The following is a 24418-nucleotide window of genomic DNA, read 5'->3' on the forward strand; positions in this document are numbered from 1 at the left end:
TGGCAGTCCCTCTGTCAACTGCCCCCCCCCCCCCCCCCACTGACCGTCCCTCCACCACCCCCAGAGTCTGTTCTGTGAGCGCAACATCAGCGCGCTGCAGCTGCTGGGCGCCGGAGACGTGCTGGTGGACATGTGCTGCAGCCTGCCGCACATCGGCCGCTACCTGAGCCGCTACACGGACTCGCTGGAGACGGGCTGTCTCCAGCTGCCGACCACACTGTCGGAGGCCGTCACCGTCCGATCCAGGTGGGACAGCGGCTTCGCCACTAGGGAAGGGGCATTGCCTGGCGGGGAACGTGCCAGCGGCTCGGACAAAAGCCGCGTGCCAGAGAAGGGCAGTGTGGTGAATTGGCAAAGCGTGTCTGTGAGCCTGTGGAATCCGTGTTCGTGGTGACCTATCTTTGATCTCGGTTTTTTGTGCTCTATGCTTTGCCTTCAAAGGAGTGGTTATAGCAGAAGACGCAGCTTTGTTTTTTATCACTGCCGCTACGGCCGATCCCCGCCAGACGAAAGCCACCCTCACGGTGAGACGGTAGCCAGCCCTCCCTGTCTGCTGCGAGTACTGACCGCCGCTGTTCCCCGTCCGCTCCGCAGTCTGCAGGCGCTCAGTGCCGACGTGGGTATGGTGTGGCGCGCGCTGTCGCTGCCGCTGCTGGAGCCGCTGACGGCCGGCCGGCAGCAGCGGCTGGCGCGCCTGTGCGCCGCCTGCCTGCTGGCCGCGCTCACCGTGGCCGCCAGCGGCGCCGCCGTGGCCGCGCCCGACGAGGCCGAAACGCACGCGGTCGACGTGCTGGTGCGCGCGCTGGAGGTGACCGAGTGCGTGCAGTCGGTGCTGAGAGCCTCCACACGGTCCGGCGGACACGTGAGTAGCCGACATCCCGGGGTCGGCCTCTTATACGGCGGGCGGGGGTATGTGGGGAAGTAGTTTTCATGCAACGCAGCGATGAATCCGCACTCTGAATTAGGGAGAGATTTGCTTTTTGTCATTTGTTTACAGTGTCCCAAAATGTGTTGATTTGGGTGGGAAACTACATCCAAATGAAAATCATTTTTCACTCTCATCTCTTATTTTTAAGAACAATTTCCACTCCCAATTTTACCGACAAAAAACATTTGCATGGTTGCATCTTGCATCTTACTGCACTTGTACATAAATTTATGCCATTGATCCCTTTTCACTCTTTTTGGGCCTTATCTGACTGGCAATTTTCCACTCTTATCCCAATTTTTGGAGAGGAATTTCCCCTTTGACACCCAAGCCCAAACACAATTTTGGGACAATTTTGCTTGTTGTTTGTTTATTGATATAGCAACCACGTGGAATATTTTTATTTTACGCTTCACTTTATGTACTTTGCAGGTATTTGCAAATTGCGATATTAAAATCGCTACACTCTGTCCGTGTTGGTTTTTTTCACTGCTGCCGTGTGTTCTCCTCTGGCTGAGCGCCCCGTCCCGGGGCTCCCTGACGCCTCCCGTTGCCGTGCCGACAGTGTGTGCAGAACCTGCAGCTGATGGCCGCACTGCTGCTACTGCGCGGAATCCAGGCCTTCATGTGCTCTGTCAGCGCCATGGGAGACAAACCCGAGCGCGGCAAGTCGCCCGTCAAAGGGAAGGAGAACAGAATCAACCTACTCAAAGTGTGAGTAACGTGTATTCCTCTCGGTTAGCTCCCCGTATTCTGTTTGTTTGTGGCGTAACTAGGGCTATACTTGACTGACCATCCGTCTGCTACTCCCCGTCCACTCAGCTGCAGTGCACTGTCAGTGTCCTGCACTGTCTGTCCGTCCTTTGTCCCTGTCCTGCCACTCCCCGAGCAGTATGTTGACCCCCGTTCCCCCGCCCGCCGCAGTCAGCAGGGGTTCGGCGTGCTGGCCGTGGCGCTCACCTCGAAGGCGCTGACGCTGCTCTCCAGTCTGTTGGCGGACGTGCGCTCCGAGTCGTCGGTGCTGGGCGGCGAGCCGCTGCCGGCCGGCGGCCCGGCGGCGCTCTCCACGCCGTGCACGGCCGGACAGCGGGCGGCCGCCCTGCTGCAGGCCGCCAACCTGCCCCAGCTGCTCATCAACGTGGCCGTGGCGGCGTACCGGCGCGCCTGCGGCCTCTGGGGCTCGGACGCGGCCGCCGCCGCCGGCGCCGACACCGGAGATGTGTTCGGCCTGACCACCGGCCCGGCGTTCACCGCCTCGTTCTACGTGGACGACTCGAGTGGAGACGAGGCCAGCTCCGGTGAGTGGACGGTGTGTCAGTGGCTCGTGCGCTGCCGCTCAGTGTTTTGTCCCTATCGAAGATTGTGGTGAACCGCGGAAAGCGTAGCAATTCAGCAAAAGTCCGATAAAGATTGCGTAGTTAAATATTAGGTATTCATCGCTAATTTCGTACGCGATTTCTACTGTTGTTTTATACTGTTTTACACTCCATCCTCTGTGCTTGCTAACTGTTCAGCCTCCCATGATTCTAACCGTCCGCCGGTGCCTCCGTCCCCAGATGACGAGGACGACTCGATCCTGGGCCAGTGGTTCATGCAGACGCTGTACCCGCCGGGACCGGTGACACCGCCGGCGTCGGCGGCAGCCTCGGAGAACGGCACGGCCGACCGTCCTTCGGGCGGCGGCGAGACCAGCCTGGTGCCCGAGCGCGGCGAGCCGCACGGCGTACGTGACCGGGGGAAACCACCGGATGTGACTGCGGCGTACACTGGGCACCACAGGGGAGGGGATGGCAGCTGCGAGACTGCACGTCGTACGTCACTGGGGGGGGGGGGGATGGGGAGGGGGGTTGGGGTCTGGTTGGGGAGGAGGACGGATGAGAGATGGATGTGCTAATTACAGTGTGATTTTCGAATGGAAGTCAAACCCGAGAATATGAATTGCGTATTTCCAAATATCATCGCACGACCTAATGCTTCATCCGACTGTGCTGACTGCTGTTTATGGCGCGGTAATTTCTCAGCATGTCTTACTGCCCCTCTCCGCTGTCGGCGCGTGCCGTGACCGGTCTGCCCGCCGTGTTACAGTTCATGTCTCTGGCGTCGATGGTGCTGCGGCTCATCAACAGTGACCTGTTGGACGCCGAGTGTGCCGACATCCGTCAATACGTGCGCCAGGGCATCGCCGAACAGCAGGTGACGCTGCTGGCGGCCCTCATCAGAGACGTCGGATCAGGTGGGCAGCAAGCCGAGACGGACCGATCGCCGTTAGTGATGAAATATGTATATCGTTCTACTGTCGGTGTGCTGGTTCGTTGTGCTGTTCGTTCATCTGGTGTCCTTTAAGTCTGTTTCGTGTCTGCCCAGTGTCCAGTATCTATGTATCCTCAGCACGAAGTCTATCCAGCCACCGAGTTAGTTTGTCCGTTTATCGCTCATTCAGTAACTCTGTCCTGCCCAGAGTCCCCCGTGTGACGCCCTGCGCCCTGTTCCGCCGACAGGGAGTCTGAGCGCGCACGCCAGCGCCGGCAGCATGCTGACTCTGTGCCAGGAGTTCAGTGCCTCACTGACGCGGCTGACGCACAACCTGCTGGCCACGCGGCTGCTGTCGGCGCCGCTGCAGGAGCTGCTGCTCGCCCAGCTGGGACTGAGTCCGTGGCACCAGGAGGGCGCCGACTGGCCGCTCACCGTCAGCCCCCGGTCACTGGCGGTCCTGGCGCAGGTCAGTTACCCTCCGCCGGTCGCTGGCCGTCCTGGCGCAGGTCAGTTACCCCCTCCCCTCCCCCGGTCGCTGGCCGTCCTGGCGCAGGTCAGTTACCTTCCGCCGGTCTCTGGCCGTCCTGGCGCAGGTCAGTGACCGTCTGCTATGGAAGACTGGGGATAGTCAGCCGCCGTCCTCAGTATTTGTGTGAGGGCGGGGAAGGTCGGTGGCTGCTCAGTCCGCTGCTCCCTAAGGTTTGGAACTGGTCACTCATGCCGTAGCTCTTACTGGGTATATGATGTTTCAAAGTGGCGCTACTTGATACCAACCTTAGAGTTGGAAGGTATTGAAACTGATGGCGACTGTTGTATTGAGTGTGATCACGAATCATGCGTACCATTACCAACAAGTGCGTCTTCCTTTTAACTTATTTGTGCGTGTTTGTGGCAGGTGCTGCTGCTGAACCAGGAGTCTACGGGGCCGGACCGTCTGAACGGTCGCCAGGCCACCGCCCTGATCTGGTCGAGCTGTCTCAACACCCTCAGTCGGCGCATCCTCAGCACGGCAGACGAGTCCGCCGACGGTCAGTGCACGCAAACAGCCGTCCGGAGTACTTCGATCAAACGTTTTAGGCCAATCTTGTGCATTTAGTTCAGCTCAGCGCGGACCTCTGCTTTGAATACGCCGGATAGAACTATTTTTTAATGGAAATTGTTGGAGATAGTTTTTCACCTACTGCAGATTCTATCGACTGAATGTTTGAATGATTGCCGTACTCCATTTTCCAGCTGTTACTGCCTTGATGGTTAGTTTGGCGTGGTCCTGTACTGTACTGACGATCTGTCTTCTCCCTTTCCCCTCCCACCACAGACCTGAACGTGGAGCACGCCCAGCTGCTGCTGTTCCTGTTCCACTCGCTGGAGCTGATGCAGAAGAAGACGGTCCTGCTGCAGTGTGCCGACGTCATCATCAAGGTACGGGTGGGACGCGGGACTGATCTAGGCCAGTGCCAGTTCTGGTCATGACGCTAGCTACGGTTTTGACTTCGCTACGGTTTTCCGGTATTGGCGGCAGAACTGTGCCGCCAATACCGGAATGGTATCCAACCAGGGAATGGTGTGTGCGAGAGATAAGTAGATACGAGGTATGAAGCGGCGCTTTTTACCGCGCTGGCCTTTTCCCTGCCGACTGTGAGCTGTTGCTTAAATACTGCCGTTAAACGTCTTGCGCTCGAATTGGCTATATGTCCATCGCATTTGTGCTCCAACCCTCAGTGTTTTCCGTTCAATTGCCAGGTGGCCCCGGCACTGGAATCGGCCATGTCCCCTGCCCGGGTGCTCCACCTGGCCCGGCTACTCGTGCTGTTCGAGTACATGGTGCGCAACCTGTACGACGCTCCCAGCTTCCTCATCGACCAGGTGAGAGCTGTGAGCGGTGAGAGGTGATAGCTGTGAGCGCGGTGAGGACGTGGCGTGCTTTGAATGCGGTGAGCTGTGATTACTGTAAGCAAGGATACATTTCATTTGCTAGCTTTCTGTTGCTACTGGCGTCAATTGACACGTCAATTGGCATGGGTGATCAGCTGCGTTTTCCCTCCACCATCTGACGCGGTACCGTTTTTCCCCGCTCCGCATCTGCAGGTTCGCAGTAACCTGCTGGGCCGGGTGCCGGGCGCTGAGAAACTCTACATCCCCTGTAAGGAGATGGACAGCGGAGCCGCCGGCGGCGGCGGCGGACCGGGCGCCGGGGAGCCGCCCTGCTTCTACAGCCTGACCCACAGTGACAACGGCGGGTCGGACCCGCCGCGGCTCGACGGACTGGTGAGGACAATACGGCTGGGGTGTTTATCCGTGGTTTGATCAGGAATGGGATGTCATGCACTCTGCCTGTACTCAGGGTTGAGCTACTAACTTTGTATTTGGTTTTTAGATTATATAGCGACAAGCGCTAGGCGATATTCAGTTGCCCATAGATCTCCTTTCGAAGTTTTTTATGACTGGCTACGAATTACGCGACCATTATCATGGAATGAAGGCCATTTGACACAGTCTGTGCCTGGTTGATAGCGAAGCTGGTGGTACGGCTTATGTCCAGGTGATAGAAGACCGAGCTTAGGTGTCTCGATAGTGACTTGACTCGGCGTTCCCCGCACCGTCCTCAGGCCAGCAGTTTCCTGCTGAGCTCGCCCGAGCTGCTCGACTACGGCGCGTTCCACGCGGCGCTGGTGTCCCTGCTGCGGGCCGGCGGCCAGGCAGACCTGGCCGGCCGCGAGACTCCGCTGTCGGCGGCCGGACGCGCCAACACACACTACTGCTTCAGCGTCGCTTGGCGGTACGTATCAGCGGAGACCGAAGCTGAAGTCTGCAGACGAGGACGTGAGGACTGAGGGGTTCGTTTTCCATAGCTGTACGGGATAACTCTGCTCAATGCAGCTTCTTCCGGGCATTCATCATACGACACTTATCGAGTTGATTTTATGATGCCTCTCGTGATACCTAGCGTGCTTAATCAATTTAACTCTCAGCGCAATATTTTATTTAACCCCCGCTGACCTTGTATATAATCACTCCCTGTCTGACTCCGCTGCCCTGACTTGACCCCGTGTGCCCGCTCCCCAGGCTGTGCACCTCCCTGCCGCCGTCGGAGGCGTTCCTCGAGCAGGTGTGTGCCGGCGCAGAGTCGGCCGGCGCCGAACAGCAGCTGCTGTCGCTGGTCTGGGGACCGCGCGCCGCGCACAAACTCTACGCCAGTACCATCAAGGTGAGACGTGGTGGGGACATAAGTTTGACGACGCACTACGCATGACTGCTCAAAATGGTAAAAGCAAAATGTCCTATGTATCTTAGGCCGTTATGACTGTAAATCTTCAGTTCGGAACAGCTGCTTTGTGCATTGATCATCAGCTTGGGTGAAAAGTGTGAGCTTTGATCAGTAGATCTCTTATACCAGTCGTCTCCTGACCTCTGCGAAGTGCGCATGACTGGGGACTGTCCGATTTATGTGTGTGTCTGAGCTTCTCCTACTAGCCTGTCTGACCTGCTGGTTTCCCTGGCCGCAGGACGGCCTGGTGAAGCAGGGTCTGACGGCGCACCGGGCCGACGCGCTCCTGGAGAACGTCGGCCGCCGGGTGGGCGACGTGACGCGGGACGTGGAGCTGGTGCGCCGCACCGCCGGCCGGCTCGACCCGCCGCAGCGGCCCCGGCTTATCGACGTGCTCACACTGCACGCCGCCATCGCCAAGACGCAGGTCAGGGCGTGATCGCTGGCTGATCGTGGTGGGGTTGAGCTGAACATGTGACCTTGCGGCTTGTATCGCGAGGTTGGGGAATTAAGGCTTGTATCGGGAGGGTAGTACTGCGGAATTCGCTCCTCTTGGCGAGGGATGGGGAGCTGCGGAGGCTTGCTCCCTAGGATTGGGTCAGCCTGGGTGGGGTGTGGGCTGAACTGTCAAGTTCGGTCTTACTGCCATGGCGGGTAGCCTTAAGCCGCCATCACCGTGGTCGGTACCTGTCAGAATGGTCATGCCTTTCCGCTTGTCTATGTGTCTGACGGTGGCGTGTGTGCTCCCCAGGTGAGCCTGGACGGCCAGCTGAGCCGGCCGTCGTCGAGCGACTCCAGCGGCCGGGTGATCGAGCCGGCCACGGCGGCCGCCTCGCAGGCCGAGGACGTGGCCGGGCACCTGCTGCCGGCCGTGATTGCGCTCATCGAGTCCGTCTCCGGCTGCATCAGGTGAGCCGACGCGCCGCGAAAGCGGACTGTCGGATGGGACAGGGCTGGGTCAGATAAGACCTTGAAATACCCGACTCAACCTGACCTTTTCATATCGTCGACGAGCTGACCAGACCAAACTCGACCCGCTCGCGCCAATTATCTGTGTATGGCGCCTCCGTGTCTGAGCTTAAGCGGAGTCCTGGTAACGGAGGGCCAAGAGCCGCCGTTTTATCCGTATCTGTCTGACTGACTATATGCGGTACCTGGTTTGTCCGCGGCAGTGAGAGCCTGCTCGTCTGTCTGACTGAGGAGGGCTCCGAGCCACCGTCTGCGTCTGTCTGTGTCCCTGTAAGAGTATGTCTGACTTGTCATCTGTTCGCGGCAGTGAGAGCCTACTCGACTGTCTGACGGAGGAGGGCGCCGTGCCGCCGTCTGCGTCTGTCTGTGTCTGACTGTCTGATCTGTCCGCGACAGTGAGAGTCTGCTCGACTGTCTGACGGAGGAGGGCGCCGAGCCGCCGTCTCTATCTGTGTCTCTACTCTCTGTGTGTCTGACTTGTGGTCTGTCCGCGGCAGTGAGAGCCTGCTCGACTGTCTGACGGAGGAGGGCGCCGAGCCGCCGTCGACGGCCACGCGGCGCGCCTACAGCCACCTGCTGAGCGTGGTGTCGCCGCGCGCCGCGCACCAGTTCCCGTTCGCCGACGGGTGCGCCGCGTGTCTGCCGGCCGCGCTGCGCCGCACGCTGGACGACTGGCACGCCGCCGCCGCCGCCGACATCGTCTTCTCCCAGAACTGGGTACGTAGAATGCCGGCCTGACCCGGCCGGTGCCTCTAAGCTTGCGGGGGCCGCTCATACTGATATTTTTCCGTTATATGGGAAAGACTCCGCTCGCTTCGCTCGCTTCGTAATCAGCTGCAGCCGGTGTGGAGTAACCTACCCCTCTCTTTCGTCCGCAGAAGTCTCGGTATGGCGAGCAGCCTCTGCCGTCGGAGGGCTACATCGGCTCGGTGGTGGCCGCCCACGTGGCCGGCCTATCGAGTGTCGCTGCTCCCAGTATCGGGCTCTCCCTCAAACATCTGCTGCACTGTCTAGTGCGCGTGGCAGAGGCGCTATTCACGTGAGTATAATCACGTCCGGCGCTGGTGGACCCCCTGCTCTCGGATTAGGAGCCGCTGCTACCCACTGGTGGGATCGGGTCAAAGCCCCTTGGCTGAATTTTATAGAATTTCTTAGCGCACGCTGTTCTGATAGGACCCTTCTGACATTGTTCCCACTCGGCGCCCTCCTCCCTTCTCCTCCCGTCCCGTCCCCGTCTGCGACACTCGTTGACCGCAGCTCCGTCCGTCGGCAGGTGGCGCTCCTCTGACGAGCGGACGCGCGCCGAGCTGTCTCGCGTGCTGCTGCCGCTGGTGCTGGACCTGGGCTGCGAGTCGGCCGCGGCGCACTTTGACGTCGACTCGCTGGTGGGCTCTGCCGACTCGGAGTCGTTCCAGCAGGCCTCCTGTCGGCTGGTCGTGCACCATGTGTACGCCATCGTGCGGCTCGTCAGCCAGGACGCGTGAGTGACCGGCCGGGCAGCTGTGGGGCATGTGGGTCTGGGGTGGTCCGCTCCGTGGATCGGAGTAGATTGATGGGCTGCCATGATGGCATCCGGAAACTAGGATTCTGTCTTAATTCTCTTTGATTTCATTAATCGTCCATGTCTGCTGTCCATGCTATCATTCTGACCACAATGTCTAATTGGCTTAGCTAGCCAATATTGGTGCTCTGTAGCGTCCCACCTAAACTCTGCGTTTCCGTTGTCCCGCAGCGACATCAACGAGTCTGTGTGCGAGGAGTGTGTGCGCTGTCTGGAGTCGATGCTGGAGGTCCCTGCCGGCCGCGCGGCGCTCGCGCAGGCCTACCGGGACGACAACACCTTCCTGATGACGGTGCTGCTGTCGGCCGCCAGCCAGCGGCTCAGCTTCAACTACGGCATTCTCGTCCTCAAGTTCTGCGACAAACTCTTCCAGGCCGGTACGTGTGGGAATCATGGGTCGACTGGGCGAGGTCAGGAAATCCAAGATCCTTACATTGGCCTTGTTTCCGCAGTTCGAGTCATTTGCTGAACTAATTTAAATAATGAATTTTATCAGTATTCGTCAAACAATTGAATAAATCATTGGTAATGTTGTTTCTTCTGTCCACTGACCACCCTCTGCGCGTATCTTTGCAACAGCCGACAAGTCTGGCGGCGAGCTGCGTGAGCTGTGCGCCTCGCTGGACGGTCTGGCCTCGGTGGCGCCCGAGCGGTTGCAGCTGTGGCTCGGAAAGCTGGTGGTGTCGCTGGCGGACCGCGGTGACGAGTCGTCGGCGGGCCGGAACGAGCGGCTGGAGAGTCAGCAGCTGCTGCAGAGCCTGACCGCCTACCTGGTCAGGGAGGACAGGTCAGTTGGTCACACTCCGTCAGAATTGGTAGAGAGACTCGTAAGATTGAGTCAATCTTAGGCTAATGGGTATTTTAAACGGATCGTTTAGTTAAGTGGGATAATTCGACTGACATTACGTCATATTTGGTGAAGTGAGTTTTGCGATACCTATCAGAAAACTTATGACTCATAAAATTCATGTTTAGTTTGATGTTCAGTCAGAAGAAACGATGGTTATTAACGAGTGGTATTAGAAAACAATTAAGATTTACTCCAATATGAGTGAACCTTTTCTCTAATTGTATGGACCGAGTCTGCTATTGGTTTATTCTGTCGGCCCGTAGCTCGCTGCTTCGTATTCCCACTACTATCCCATCATAACACGCCTCCTCCCGCTGCAGCGCCGTCAGTGAGGACGTGGCGCGCGCCGTGCTGGACGCCCTGACCCGGATGGGCAGCGAGCTGTTCACGCCGTCGGCGCTGACGGCCGCGCACGGCGGACTCGTCTCGGCCATGGCCACCCTGGCCTCGGCCGGCTCCGGGCACGGACACGTGGCGCTGTTCGCCGCCTGCGCCGACTGGCTCAAAACCTGGTACGTGGGAGTGTAGGGGAATTTCGCCTCGCGATTGGAGAGGAATGAATGTGGCGGGAGGGGGCGGGGGTGTTGTCATTTGTGTGAGGATGTGTGATGTCCCACACACGTATCTACCGCTACCATACTCACATTTGTCCCCGCTGTGTGACTCGGAATGTCTTTAGCACGTATTCCCTTCCGGCTGCCGCGTTTCCACCTTGCACTCCACGCACGTGTCATTTGCACGCGCCCTATGTCCGTGCCGGCAGCAAGGAGTACCTGTGTCAGAAGGACGTGCTGGATAAACTGAGTGAGGGCGTCACCTCTGGTCGGCACGCCGACGTGGTCGCCTTCGCCTGCTGCCTGATGAGCCACCTCAGCAACATCGTGCTGGCACTCAAGGTAGGTGGGTGGGGGCTCGAACGTCAGGCATCGGCTGAATCAGCGCTGCTGCGACAGGCGCCGAACCTATGATGCTACTTAGATGTAATTTTTCCCCTTTATGCGTTCGACGCACTCTTTTGCCCAAAAAATCTCAGTTGTTTTAAGTCCGATATAAGTTGGAGTGTGAGATCTGGCTTGGTGCTTGTGATGGTTCATGTTCCTGCCCTTCCGACTTAGTATTTTGTATGCTCTGTCCCTCTGACTGTTGTTGCATGTTTGGTCCCTCTGATTGTTGTTTCTCCTCCGCCGTCAGATGCTGGGCGACCACTGGCGCCACCCGGGCCAGTCGGGCATGGCCACGCCGCCGCTCGAGGGCGACCAGTCGGCACTGGAGGCCGACACGGAGTGGGCCGACGAGCTGCACGACGACGACAGCGACGCAGACGACTCGGTACGGGCGGGGAAGGTTGTGGAGGCCGGCAGAGGAGGCGGTGCGTAGGGTAGAGCTAGGACGGGAGCCCGTCTTTATTCCTATATTGAGGTTATAGCGGTTATGTTTTGTCAGTAACTCCGAATTTCAAAACCTCTCATTCCGTGCAGGGACTAGGAACGCTTAATTTGCGTGGTAGCGGCAAAATATCGATTCTAATTCTTGGTCTTTCTAGGTCTTCAGCTCATTGCAGCTGTCGTTAGGATCGTGCTCGATTTTTCCGTGTTTTGAGGTCACTCCACCTGTGCGGCTCTCCCGGCGTCTGTAGCCGATGTCTGATATCACCCTCCCATTCCACCGGTACCCCGCAGGACGAGGACTCGCTGAACAACAAGCTGTGCACGTTCACGGTGACGCAGAAGGAGTACGTGCCGCAGCACTGGTACCACTGCCACACGTGTAGCATGCTGGACTCGGTCGGAGTCTGCTCCGTCTGTGTCCGCGTCTGCCACAAGGGACACGACGTCACCTACGCCAAGAACGGCAGCTTCTTCTGCGACTGCGGCGCCAAGGAGGACAACAGCTGTCAGGTGCGTCTCGAGCGAGGGAGGCGGGGTAGTGGAGAGTGGCAGGTCTACGCCGGCAGACATGAACAGTGAATATCTAAAGTCGTTTTACCAACACGTTAGGAGCTCTAAATTAATGAGTTAGGTACTAAAAGCAGATGCCTCTTAAGTTAGCTTTTTTCATTTTTGCACGCTCACGTTTTGATTCGCCTGTCCTCGCATCCTCTCCTTCGTCTTTAGTTTATTGGCTCTAGTGTACTGTAGTTAGTATTGTATGCTATATGTTATGCATGTGTATGATAGAACTGGCACAGGCCGTGGCCCACAGCTGTGGCTGTCGGCCGGCGCCGGCAACTAGAGCTGACCGGCTCGAGTTCAGGGCCGCTGGCCGGGGAGCACGGCGCCGGCGAGCCGGGGGCCAGTCGGCCGGAGTGGGAGGCGTGTGGCGGCTCGGTCCCCGCGGCGCTTGGGAATAGACATTTCTGCGCATTTGTTTACTACATGTACCTGCTATCCTCTTCCCACTTCTACGAGTAACTTGCGACCCCGTTGACCGTCCCTACCCCCTCAGGCACTGGTGAAGCGCAGTCGTCAGCAGGAGCCGCTGCCGGCCGGCAGCAGCGGCAGCGGCGCCACCACCGCCGCCGGCTCCTGCCCGTTCGGCGCCGAGACCATGCTGCCGTCTCTGCTGCGCCGGCGCCACAGCGCGCTCAGCCACGAGCGTACCGACAAGGGCCGCGAGCAGAGCGCGCGCGGCCGCCAGGCGCTCAGCCGCCGACTCGGTCAGTGCCGCGGTCCACTGGGGCCCGACCTCATGATTCTCAGATCTATGTAGCATTTTGGTCGAATTATGCTTTGAAGTTCCATAAATTACTGTCAATGTCATGTTTTTCACGTGGATTCATTACCAAAAAATGCTGTAGTAGCCATATTGCTAGTAAAAGTAATCAAACATGAGATTGGTGGCCTTTTATTCCACACATTACCGTAACCCGACGTGACATGACCCGTCCACCTCCGTCGCCCCGCAGAACCGTTCAAGGAGGCCATCTACTCGGTGCTGCACCAGTCGGACGTACTGTCCAGCGTGCTGGAGCTGGTGCGGCTGCTGCTGCCGGCGCTGGCGGCCAGCAGTCGGCGTACGGCGCCCATCGGCGCACACCGGCGCGTGGCGGAGGCGCTGGCCACGCTGCATACTGCGGAGAAGACGTTCATAAACACCGACACACTGATGGTACGGCCAGTGCGGGGGAGGGAGGGGGAGGCCTGGGACCGAGATGCCGGGTGGAATAAGATTAAATAAGGGATTGAACAGAGTAAGGCATGCGGGGAGGGATGTTTTCAGGAGAGAATATGGTCTGGAGAGGCTGTGCCGACAGTCACCCGTGGGCCGCACAACCAGTGTGGGTAAAAAGTGTTTGGTTCACTCTTGGTATGGTCTGCTTTATTTGTGGTGTCACTGCAAACCCAGAGGTATCAGTTTGGTTCTATGCCAGTTTATTTATTGTCAGCTGTTGTATAGCCTATGGTGACGACGTCCCCTATTGCCGCCAGGTTCCGACCCTGGGCTCCCAGGAAGGGGCGTTCGACAACGTGCGGATGACCTTTGCTGGAGAGCAGGGCCAGACCATTCGACAGCTGGTGTCGGCGCATATGATCCGGCGCGTCTCCATGTGTTGCCTGAGCAGCCCGCACGGAAAGCGCCAGCATCTCGGTGAGTGGACGTGGAGATTCCCGGGAACACCTCAGTAAATCGACGATTAGTTTGATGGGAAATGTGGGGCACCTATGTGGCACGCGCTCTCGCATTGTCTACATGTTTGAGGGTGTCTGCCCGTCTGACACAGCGCCCTCTCCGTCTGCCCGACAGCCGTCTCGCACGAGAAGGGCAAGCTGGCCGTGCTGCAGCTGTCTGCGCTGCTGAAGCAGGGTGACGCCGCCAAGCGGAAGCTGACGCTGACTCGGCTGGGCTCGGCGCCTGTGCCGTTCACGGTGCTCAGCATCGCCAGCAACCCGTGCAACGAGGACGTGCTGGCCGTCTGCGGACTCAAGGTGAGTGGGATGACCTCTTTAAGGACCACTGGCTCACTGGGCTGGTGCTACCGCCAGGGGTTGGGTGGATTCTGGCTCATGGCTATCCGTTGTTATGCTTTGCGTTGCCAAAGCATCCCTGACCCGCCTGTTAATATCTGCTTTGCACCGTATTATAAACGAGCTCCTATTTTCGGCTGTTCTCGCCTTGCCAGGCCCGACTGAGTCTCCTCGGATTTCGAGTGACCTTGCTTATCTCCGGTGATGTCATTCTGACTTCTGCTAACCTCCGCCCTCAGGACTGTCACGTGCTGACGTTCGGCTCTGGCGGCGCGGTGGCCGACCACCTGGTCCTCCAGCCTCAGCTGGAGACGGGCAACTTCATCATCAGCGCCCGCTGGCTGCCCGGCTCGCAGACGGCGCTGGCCATCATCACGGCCGACTTCGTCAAGCTGTACGACCTGGGCGCAGACGTGCTCAGCCCACACCACTTCTTCCTGCTGCCCAGCGGCAAGATCCGCGACGCCTGCGTCGCCAACATGCAGGTAGGCGTGGTGGTCGGTATAGAGATGAAGGGAGTCGTGTCGTAAATGGATGACGTTGGACACCGACGGTACTGGTTGATGCTTGAAGGTGACGATAACGCTTTCACCTGTTTTGTTGGATATAGAGCAATAAAATGTCTTCAGTTCAAAATAATCACGTCTTGTTTCTGTGGGGTTTCATATCATCGGTGCAAACACAATGCTTATTGCTTGACATAGTTTCGTTGCGTTTGATATACCGAAGCCCGGATGTAACATATTATGTCACGTTCTTCGTTTTGATCGTTATCTCACCGCTCTCCCCCTGTGGCTGCGTTGTATTCACTGAGCCCTGTTTTCCGTCGGTCGACAGGACGGCTCTCGTCACGTCATCATCATGTCGTCGACGGGCCTCATCTACACTGTGGAGATCAACGAGGAGAGCTCGGCACAGCACGGACCCTTCTACGTCACCAACATCCTCGACCTCAAACACCCCGAGATCAAGTGGTCCAACGGCCAGATCTGCGGCGGCGGCGTGGCCATCTACTACTCGCACGTGCTGCAGCTGCTCTTCTTCAGCTACACCCAGGGCAAGAGCTTCCTGGCGCCGCTGACTGCCGTCGGCACAGAGCTGGACAACCTGACGCAGATCCAGCTGAAGCCGTCTGGGTCCGGGAAGCCCAACTCCCAGCCGCTCTGTCAGTGGAGCGAGGTGATTGGCCACCCGGGCCTGGTGTGTTCCGTGACGCAGAGCAGCAACAACCCCGTCATCCTGATGGTGAAACCCGACTCGGTCTCCGTCCAGGAGATCCGTATTGTGCCCTCCAAGTCTAAGATCACCGATATGGTGGTGATCCGCCACCCGGCGGCCGGCGGAGAGCGCCGCACCACGCTGATCGTGCTGTGCGAGGACGGCAGTCTGCGCATCTACATGGCCTCACCGGAGCGCACCGGCTTCTGGCTCAGCTCCTCTCTGAACCCGACCAGCGTCATGGCCTCGCTGCGGCCGCCGCGCAAGAAGAAGGCGCCCAAGCCGAGCCGCACGGTGGGCGCCGTCCAGTTTCCGCCGGACTTTTTCGAGAGCTGCCAGCCCATGTCGGACGTGGAGTACGGCGGTAACGACGTGCTCCAGGTGTACAACACGCAGCAGGTCAAGCAGCGACTCGCCATGGCCGGCATGTACATCGCCTCCACCAAGCCGGCCGGCTTCAGCATGGAGATTTCCAACAGCGACTCGTCGATGGTGATGTGCGGCCTGCAGATCCAGGTGGGCTCGCAGGACCCGCAGCGCGCGCCCAGCTGTGTGGAGCTGCTGGGCCGCAGTGTGCCGCTGCACTGCTCGCGCGCGCGCTGGTTCGACGTGCCGCTGACGCGCGAGGAGTCGCTGCAGGCCGACCGGCGACTGACGCTCACCTTCCGACCGACGGCCGACACCTCAGGCGTCACCATGGTCGACTCCATCAAGGTCTACGGCAAGACCAAGGAGAACTTCGACTGGCCCGAGGACAGTGACGAGTACATGTCGTCTCCGTCTGCGTCCGGCACCAGTCTGACGCCGGGCGGCGAGGGAGAGGGCGGCGCGGCGGCCGCGGCCGTGCCGCTGACGCCGCTCGACAAACTGGTGAGCAGCGCGCTGGAGACGCTGGAGGGCTGCGTGGTGGCGGCGCCCGAGTCGGACCCGCAGCGCGCCGCCGCGCTGGAGCTGTGCACCGCGCTGGGCCAGCTGGAGGCACCGCCGGCCGCGCCCGTGCTGACGCAGGCCGACAGTCTGCTGGCGGCGCTGCACACCTCGCGGCCGGCCTACTGCAGCCACAAGGACCAGGCGCGGCTGGCGCACGCCTGGAAGATGCTGCGCCGCATGGAGGCCACGCCGTCGGCGCGCGACCTCGACTCGGAGCTGTACCACCACCTGGTGGTGACCTCGCGAAACATCGCCATCTGCCGGCCGGCCAACCTCGTCAAGTACACGGCCGTCAAACCAGGTGAGCACAGACTCTTTTCCCTGTATAACTGTTCTCTGTCCATGTATGTACTGTTTTTTTCGTCCACTTCACACTTAAAGCCAGTTTCTTCAAATTAGTTTTCTTCGTATATTGTTGCAGATTTATGCGACGGGCAAATGTATTATACAAATTTGACCTCTATGCATTCGACAGAAGCAGACAAGCCCGAGAGCGGTGGCAGCAGTACCGACTTCATTTCGCTGATGATGGCGCTGTTCTGGCGACTCCACGACGCCCAGCCAGAGAACCCGCTGACGGCGCCCGTCTGTGTTCCCGGTAAGGAGAGACTTCTCAATACAGTGTTTCATTGTGCCGTCGACGGAGAACTTTATGACCGTATCCGTTTGAATGTCCCGTAACAGGTCATGAAACGTCTATGTCGCTCCTGAAATAGTTCATATTTACCGGAGCATACACGAAATGACACACGCCTAACCAGTCATACGCTCTATCCGCCCTGTCTGCAGGTCTGACGCACCCGGAGACGTGCGTGTACGCTGTGCGAGACTAACTCACCCTCCGCTCTGTGTGCAGGTCTGACGCATCCGGAGACGTGCGTGTACGCGCTCTCGGACGTGCTGTACGCGTTCCTCACCACGGAGCCGGAGACGGCTGCCGTTCTGACGTCCGTCATCTCCAGACTGCTGCTCTCCGACGATCTAGCTGTCAGTTTCGCGGCCAAACAGGGCCTGATCCGCGTGCTGCGGCCCAAACAGCGCCGGCGCCGGGTCTTCATCCCGTCGCCGCCGCGCTGCTCCACACCAGGTCGGTTACGGGGTGGTTTATATCAATGGGCGCAGTGATAGTGATACTCGACGTTCTATATGCTGCGTTTCAACAAATGATAATGATTAAAGTGTTTTTGTGGATAAGCGACCAGAATTATATTGTCACAAAGTTGTCGCTTCGGATTTCAACCGACGATCATTATAGCATTGACGGACTGGTCATGCGGACTAGAGTGACAAGTCCATTGGCGATGCCGGCAGGCGCGGCCGCGGCGTCCACCCCTCCGGAGCGGCCGTCCGGCTCAGGCGGCACGGGTACCGCCCGGGCGGGGGCGGCCGGTCCGCCGCCAGCGGCGCCCGCTGAGTCTCCCGCCGCCGTGCTAGTGGACGAGGCCGGAGAGCCGGGTGACGATGACGACGATGAGCTGGAGTCTGACGGTCTGGACGTGGAGTCGCTGCTGGCGCAGGCGCAGGGCCTGCCGCCGCTGCTCGACCTGCCGCCGGACGCCGACGACGAGACCATGGTCGAGCTGGCCATCGCGCTCAGCCTGCAGGTCAGTGCCATCGGTCGGCAGGCCAGTGCTCGTCAACCTGCAGGTCAGTAGACTCCCAGCCTGCGGGGTAGCCATTTCCTACCCGCTCTCTGGCTCATCTGCTAGGTGGGCTTATGTTCGGGCTGCTTGCCAAAGTTATTATGAACGTTGGACATATATATGTATCAGTGGTTTGATTTTATGGCGAAACCGTTATGGTATCGTTTTGTCCGTATTGTCTATGGGCTTTATCGTTTTATCCAGACAGTATTAAAAGGTATTGCCTGTTTTAGGATAATATTGCGACATTGATACGCTTATTTTTAATCGTTACTGCAAAGGTCGATTTTCTGTCGCCAAATACCGTGCTTAAGTCTGTTCTATCGCCGCCATTCAGTGTTTTGTCAGCTCCCAGGTCTTGTCTGTGGTCCGCGGTTTATGCTCGGTGCCGTCTATATTCGTTGTTCAGCCGGGCGCTCAGTGTCTGTGTCTTGTCCCGCGTTATACCAGGACCAGGATGGCACGCCGGCGGCGCTGCAGAATCTCCGCCAGCAGCTGCAGGGTCTGGTCGGCCTGGACGCGCTGCAGAACCTCGGCGGGCAGCCGCTGCAGGTAAGGGATAACTGACGGAAAGACCTGGGTGGCGAGAGGAGGTAGGTAGGTACCAAGGTCGGGTTGGGGCTGCCAGTCACTGCAGGCGACCAGCCACCTGCAGACGACCGGCCGGTGTGGAATCGGCTGAAATGCTGCTGGTGCGGAAATGTTGATCCAAACGAAATTTTCAGCAACGCTTATCGGTTACGATAGCTTTATCTGTGTTGCGTCCTTGTCATATGACAAACGGCTTATGCTACAGGGTCCCTATGTATGGTTCTAACTATATAGCTTATGATACCTACCCGTGACTGCCTGTCCTGTGACCGTTAAACTGCGTAACCGTTTACCCGTTCGCCTGCTCTCTACAGAACCTGCTGGGCGCGGCCGGTGGCGCGGAGGCCGGTCCGTCGGGCGCGCCGGCCGAGGGCCACTACTCGGACACCACAGCCTCGGCTCCGGCCTCTGACGACGAGGGCTCGACGGCGGCCACCGACGGATCCACGCTGCGCACGTCGCCCGCCGAACAGGTACGGGTGTCCTCCGCCGACCAGCAGGTGCGTGTCCTCGCGCCGCCGCTCGTTCGCCCCATCACGGATGACTGAATGTATAAAGCTAGGTTTAGACATGTCTGAGAAGGCTTATGTATGGGACTGGAAGGGGAGAATGGCACAGTGGCACTCTGATGTAAGATAACTGGCTCTAGTCGTCTGGCTCGTTTCTGGCTATGTGTCTTCGCGGTAACCGTCTCCGTCTTATGCCTGCAGGCGGGCAGCGGCGGCTCGGAGAGTGGTGCCAGCGTGGTGGACAGTATCGCCGGCGAACACATGTCAGGACGCAGCTCCACCTACGGAGACGGAGCACACGAGTCGGCCGCCGGCGCGCGCAGCGAGACCAGCTCCGTCGGCGTGCCGGGGCACTACCAGGTCAGGGTGGAGAAAGAGACACAGGGTACGATGCTGTTGAGTGTTGACTAGGATGTTGGGTAGGATGTTGAAGGCTTATAATTATTAGTGTCTTATCAATTTTTATACGTTCAGTGTGTAGTTCATCGTTCACATATCACGACTGATCATTCCCACCGGCCGTTTGCTCTCTTGCTGTTATTATGTCGTAGCGCCTGTCGTCCAAGTCTGACTCTCCTTCCTCTCGTCGCCAGCCGGCGGAGGCCGACGAGCCGGAGACGGACACCAGCGCGCGGCTACACGCGCTGCGCCTGAGTCTGACGGAGCGGCTGCTGGAGTGGCTGCCGCAGGTGCGCCGGGTGGGCGGTGTGCGCGCCATCCCCTACCTGCAGGTGCTGCTGATGCTGGCCTCCGACCTGGACGGCTCTGAGGAGCGCGACCGCGCCTGTCTGGACGGCCTGCTGCGCGCCCTGGTCTCCCAGCTGCACACTGAGCCGGCCGCTGACGCGCCGCCGCCGCACGAGCGCAGCACCGACGCCGAGATCCGACTCATCACTATGAGGATGCTGAGTAAGTGGGGCTGAGTGTCGGCACTCTGCCGGGGTGGTGTTAAAGTGCCGGAGATCTATGAGGATTGAGGATGTTTGCCAGTTGTTTGTCAAGCTACGCATGATGTATTGCGTGTATGTAGCATGTTCCGGGGTGGTTGTGCGTTTAACTTCATTCTGTGTTTGGTGTGTAGTGTGTAATTAAATCATAGCGTATACTGTGCGTAGGAGCTAACCCATCGTTTCTCCGCCAGGCGTGCTGATGTCCCGTCCGAAGCAGGTCGGCCGCCACGGCGGCGACTGCTGGGCGTTCACCGCCACCGCCACGGCCGCCGCTCTGCTGCAGGCCGACATGATGACACACTGCCTCTCCACGCTGAAGGCGCTGCTCGCCTTCTGGAAAACGTCAGTACCGCAGCCCAAGCTCCGGACGCCATTTCGGCCGCTCGCGTTATTCATATCTTTTCTTTGCTCTATTACCCGGCGGCTTCTTGACGACATATTACGTTGACTTGCTCCACCTGAGCAACACTCGCACCTCGTCTGGCCACCTTGCCTGCTTGTGTCATCTTGGTGCGTGTGTCTGACCAGTGACCCATCTCGCCCCTCCACGCAGAAGTGACAAGGAGGAGAGCGGCACAGTGGTGGGCGGGAAGCTGCTCCGGCAGCATCCGGTCACCTCTACACCGGACATGTCGCCCTTCTTCCTCAAGGAATACGTCAAGGTGGGCTGCCTGGTCATATTCAGTATTGTGTAGCTCACTATGCCGTGCGGTGTTCGTGCTCGATGCTAGGAACCTGGAGTTATGCCTGTACCACCAAGACCACACCGGGCGCGCACTACCTTTGCGCCTTCTCTGACGTTGTGCCCCGTTCGCCGGCAGCGCTACTCGTCGGACGTGTTCGTCACGTTCTCCCAACTGCTGACCGAGATGGTGCTGCGCCTGCCGTACCAGGTGAAGAAGGTGCTCAGCGCTGTGCCAGGGTCCAACGTTGTACTCTTCGGCGAGGTGAGGATGCCAGACGCTATATGAAATGTATTTACTCCATGGATATTGGATGTATGTGAATTTTCATGTTCCCTGTATTCAAAGATCTGCATAATGCATTATACTTTCTACATTAAATGCCGTAACCTCGTTTGTGAAGAGTGACATCGGGCTGTCAGCATTAGGTTAGGCCGTCTGTGATGACCTTTGTGTTCATCTCATTGACTGATACACTGTCTGCTGTGCCCGTCTCTCTGATCCAGTAGTGGGTGTGCTGACTGCTGATCCTTCCATCTCTGTTCCCCAGGAGTGGCGTCAGACTCTGTGCGAGTACATGATGGCGCCTCTGACGCCGTTTGTGAGGCGCCAGGTCCGTAAACTGCTGCTCTACATCTGCGGCAACAAGGACACGTACCGCCAGCTGCGTGACCTGCACGCGCTCGACGCCCACATCAAGGTAAGGACTTGTCCCACTTCTTCCTCCCGCAGCTGCAGCTAACATCAGCACAGTCCAATCTCGAGATGCATCCAATTGTACGAAACTGGATTTGGTACTCTAATTCATTATCACGAACGTATTACCCTTAAGTAATCCCACTTCTAAAGAAGCAGAGCCTTGCTAATTCGACTGTCTCACCCGCCGCGTTTGCATATATGTAGGTATGGCTCGTTGTCGCTGACGTCTCCCGCCCGGCTCCGTGTGTCTCCAGGCGGTACAGACGCTGTGCGGGGACGGCAGCGGCGGCTCGGAGCCGGACGCGCCGCTCCTCTGTCTGACGTACGACTCGCTGATCGAGCTGGTGGAGCACCTGAAGGCGTGCCAGGAGATCGCCACCACGCGCACCGGTCAGTCAGGCGGGTGGGCAGCTGCCAGTGGGGAGACCTCGGTAGAGAGTGCCCTGTGGCTGGTGTCAGTAATTGTTTAAGCTGCATGCCGAATGACTTCGATTAATTAGCTACGATAGTCTTAGCGGTGGCTTTGACGGGTCTGCGTTACCGCGGTTTGTGTTGTGATGTTGTTTTTTTTTACCTTGTTAGCCCGTACTGCAGCCTGATAAGATGTGTTCTGACAGTAATTCTCATCGTACCTTCAGTGAACTGGCAGCGTTTCTGCGCCGGCCGCTCGGCCGTGCTGCCGTTCCTGCTGCGCGCCAGCTACCAGCTGGACGAGGGCGTGGCGCCCATCATCCTGCAGCTGCTGCAGCTGGCTGTGGCCTCCCCGGCCGCCCCCGCCGCCGGCTCCGGCTCCAGCGCCAAACACTCGGCCCAGGTACGGACGGAGGGACAGTGGCATCGCTGCTGATGTAGAATGGCAGTGGTCAGAAGTTAACGTATCTCTGTGGGTGCTCGGTTGGTAAAAGTGTCGACGTGGATCCTATTACCGCGCGGATTTCTTCTCGTAAGCTGCTTTGAATCGTTGACCTATCTATATCTGACTGCAGTACCCCAACCCCAATCAGTAACTTGGGGTTGAGTCTCCACTCTCCAGCCGCCTGAAGCGAGAACGTATTCTCTGTTCCGCCAGGCTGCCTGACACCCCTTACCCGTCCCTTTCCAGGCGGCTGAGAGCGAGGGCTCCTCACTGAGCCGTCAGCTGACGCGGCAGCTGATGGGCGCCGGTCCGCTGCCGGCCGGCACGGCCCGCTTCGTGCGCACCTTCCTTCTGGAGAGTAACGCCACGGCCATCCGCTGGCAGGCACACGCGCTGGTGCTCAGCATTTACCGGTGAGGGGACGATGGCCGGCCGCGGCTGGTCGTTCTAAACTTTAAAAAAAGACTAACAGCACACCCTCAGCCCTGATAGCGCAGTATCATTTAGAGCAGCCATGAGCAAATTGTAATCATCGATAGCTTGTCTGCTTTTTGAACATGTAACTCAATACCTGTTTGAGCATGTATGCAGCGATTTCTATCGTTGCGCTATTACTCTTGCTCGACTCTGTATCGTTCGGTTCGTGGTGTGTTGTCTCGGTACCGCCACTTTGTCGTGCTTGTACTCCCCTGGTATGACCCGTTGCTGACCATCTATCCCGCCCCAGGAACGCGCCGCCGGCCGACCGCGAGTCGCTGGTGGAGCTGCTCTGGAAACTGTGGCCGCTGCTGCCCTCCTACGGACGAAAGGCCGCTCAGTTTGTCGACCTGCTCGGCTACATGTCGCTCAAGACCACCGAGGCTGAAGACAAGGTGAGCTACGAGGCGGTACTGGCACCCGTGCGGACACTGACATTTGTACCAGCACTGACACCGATGTCGGTACTGACCGCTCATACCGACACTGATACCGCGGGTACCAACACCGATATCTTGTGTGTCGTATGTGGAGTCGTAGCCTCAGCTGAGCTGCCGCTGGCACCCGTCCATGCCGCTGGCCGCGCTGACATGCCTCCTTCCTCCCCGTCTGTGCGTCAGGTGTCCGCCTACATGGAGCACGCCATGGAGATGCTGCGCACGCAGAACCAGCAGCTGGCCAACCACGCCAACGGCCAGTTGTACGCCGGCCTGGCGGCGCTGGTAGAGTTCGACGGCTACTACCTCGAGTCGGAGCCCTGCCTGGTGTGCAACAACCCCGAGGTGCCCTACTCGCAGCTCAAACTCTCCAACGTCAAGGTGAGGTGACCGCGGAGGGGGACGGGTACAGCGGGAGGCGATGAGAGACAGGAAAAGGGAGGAGGAATGTTCAGCGTCTGTAAAGGAGGCAATATGACGAAGCTGAGAATGCATAGGTTCTGACTTGCGAGCCTTCAACCTGCTGTAAACTACCAGAATGCGTTTTGCTATTCACGTAATTTTTGCTTTTTTTCCTGCGCAGGAGCTAATAAGACATGTATTGCTTTATTTTAGGGTTCATAGCGGTCAGCTCACCTCAAATCAGTATGCATTATGCAACGCCTTCGATCAGTTTCCGTTAATATCTGCCGCCACCGGACCCACACCGACTTCTGACGTGTTCCGCCCCTGCCGACAGGTGGACTCTCGCTACACGACCACCACGCAGCTGGTGAAGCTGGTCGGCAGCCACACCATCAGCCGCATCTTCCTGCGCATCGGCGACCTGAAGCGCTCCAAGATGGTCCGCACCGTCAACGTCTACTACAACAACCGCACCGTCCAGTCGGTGGTCGAGCTCAAAAACCGGCCCGGTGAGTGTGACAGATCGGGCCTCGAGCAGCTGTTGGCTGAAGCGAAGGGTAGACGTCGTGAAGGGAAGGTGACTTCGTAGCTTTGATACGTAAACCATACGAAATCGTTACTCGACGATGTCTACGATACACTGTATCGTTATGCGCGTCTCAGCGTCCCACGATGTGACTAGCCGTTGTTGCATCTGACTGTTCCCCTGCTTTCCTGCACCCGTCCGTCTGCTCCAGCCATGTGGCACAAGGCCAAGAAGGTGTCGCTCACCAGCGGCCAGACGGACGTCAAGCTCGACTTCCCGCTGCCCATCGTCGCCTGCAACCTCATGATCGAGTACGCCGACTTCTACGAGAACATGCAGGTGCGTTTCACCGCGGTTCGCTGCCCGTTGCCCGTGCAGGTTCATTGCCTTTACCAGCCCAGTTCTGTGTAAATGGCTCTAAGACGCTACTGTCGAACCGAAATGTGGTTTTGCTAGGGCGATTGAGTTATTTGGATGTAAAATTAGCAGTGGGATGGTTGGGTCATACCACTCAGATCCTTCTTCTAACTGTGACGTCCGTGTCAGGCCTCGTCCGAGACGCTGCAGTGCCCGCGCTGCAGTGCCTCCGTGCCGGCCCACCCGGGTGTCTGTGGTAACTGCGGCGAGAACGTGTTCCAGTGCCACAAGTGCAGGTAAGCGTACAGGGCCGGCCACGCCACACATTCAGCCGTGTCTGTGTTCG

General features: G+C 58.6%; 1 protein-coding gene across 2 annotated transcripts in view; it reads left to right on the forward strand.

Annotated features, from left to right (window-relative positions):
- LOC122380896 (E3 ubiquitin-protein ligase UBR4-like) overlaps positions 1–24418 on the forward strand; it is a 44673-nt gene that overhangs the window by 5334 nt on the left and 14921 nt on the right. For both annotated transcript variants that reach the window (XM_043364492.1, XM_043364491.1), the window contains exons 5-53: positions 65–246; positions 595–862; positions 1494–1642; positions 1853–2226; positions 2485–2651; positions 3014–3161; positions 3427–3647; positions 4077–4209; positions 4497–4600; positions 4922–5044; positions 5267–5446; positions 5788–5957; positions 6245–6386; positions 6685–6873; positions 7198–7355; positions 7913–8132; positions 8294–8454; positions 8689–8895; positions 9148–9353; positions 9556–9763; positions 10147–10338; positions 10590–10722; positions 11018–11155; positions 11506–11724; positions 12272–12482; positions 12732–12934; positions 13255–13414; positions 13571–13752; positions 14031–14276; positions 14629–16240; positions 16415–16537; positions 16796–17026; positions 17251–17543; positions 18033–18134; positions 18488–18646; positions 18884–19042; positions 19276–19591; positions 19824–19974; positions 20186–20294; positions 20454–20579; positions 20866–21015; positions 21269–21404; positions 21653–21828; positions 22117–22283; positions 22598–22742; positions 22968–23165; positions 23524–23698; positions 23927–24054; positions 24262–24368. In XM_043364492.1, the coding sequence (XP_043220427.1) occupies positions 65–246; positions 595–862; positions 1494–1642; positions 1853–2226; positions 2485–2651; positions 3014–3161; positions 3427–3647; positions 4077–4209; positions 4497–4600; positions 4922–5044; positions 5267–5446; positions 5788–5957; positions 6245–6386; positions 6685–6873; positions 7198–7355; positions 7913–8132; positions 8294–8454; positions 8689–8895; positions 9148–9353; positions 9556–9763; positions 10147–10338; positions 10590–10722; positions 11018–11155; positions 11506–11724; positions 12272–12482; positions 12732–12934; positions 13255–13414; positions 13571–13752; positions 14031–14276; positions 14629–16240; positions 16415–16537; positions 16796–17026; positions 17251–17543; positions 18033–18134; positions 18488–18646; positions 18884–19042; positions 19276–19591; positions 19824–19974; positions 20186–20294; positions 20454–20579; positions 20866–21015; positions 21269–21404; positions 21653–21828; positions 22117–22283; positions 22598–22742; positions 22968–23165; positions 23524–23698; positions 23927–24054; positions 24262–24368 (10157 nt within the window). The remainder of the gene's footprint in view (positions 1–64; positions 247–594; positions 863–1493; positions 1643–1852; positions 2227–2484; positions 2652–3013; positions 3162–3426; positions 3648–4076; positions 4210–4496; positions 4601–4921; positions 5045–5266; positions 5447–5787; positions 5958–6244; positions 6387–6684; positions 6874–7197; positions 7356–7912; positions 8133–8293; positions 8455–8688; positions 8896–9147; positions 9354–9555; positions 9764–10146; positions 10339–10589; positions 10723–11017; positions 11156–11505; positions 11725–12271; positions 12483–12731; positions 12935–13254; positions 13415–13570; positions 13753–14030; positions 14277–14628; positions 16241–16414; positions 16538–16795; positions 17027–17250; positions 17544–18032; positions 18135–18487; positions 18647–18883; positions 19043–19275; positions 19592–19823; positions 19975–20185; positions 20295–20453; positions 20580–20865; positions 21016–21268; positions 21405–21652; positions 21829–22116; positions 22284–22597; positions 22743–22967; positions 23166–23523; positions 23699–23926; positions 24055–24261; positions 24369–24418) is intronic.

The sequence above is a fragment of the Amphibalanus amphitrite genome, unplaced genomic scaffold, assembly GCF_019059575.1.
Source record: "Amphibalanus amphitrite isolate SeventyFive unplaced genomic scaffold, NRLGWU_Aamphi_draft 000109F_arrow, whole genome shotgun sequence".
Classification (NCBI taxonomy): Eukaryota; Metazoa; Arthropoda; class Thecostraca; order Balanomorpha; family Balanidae; genus Amphibalanus; species Amphibalanus amphitrite.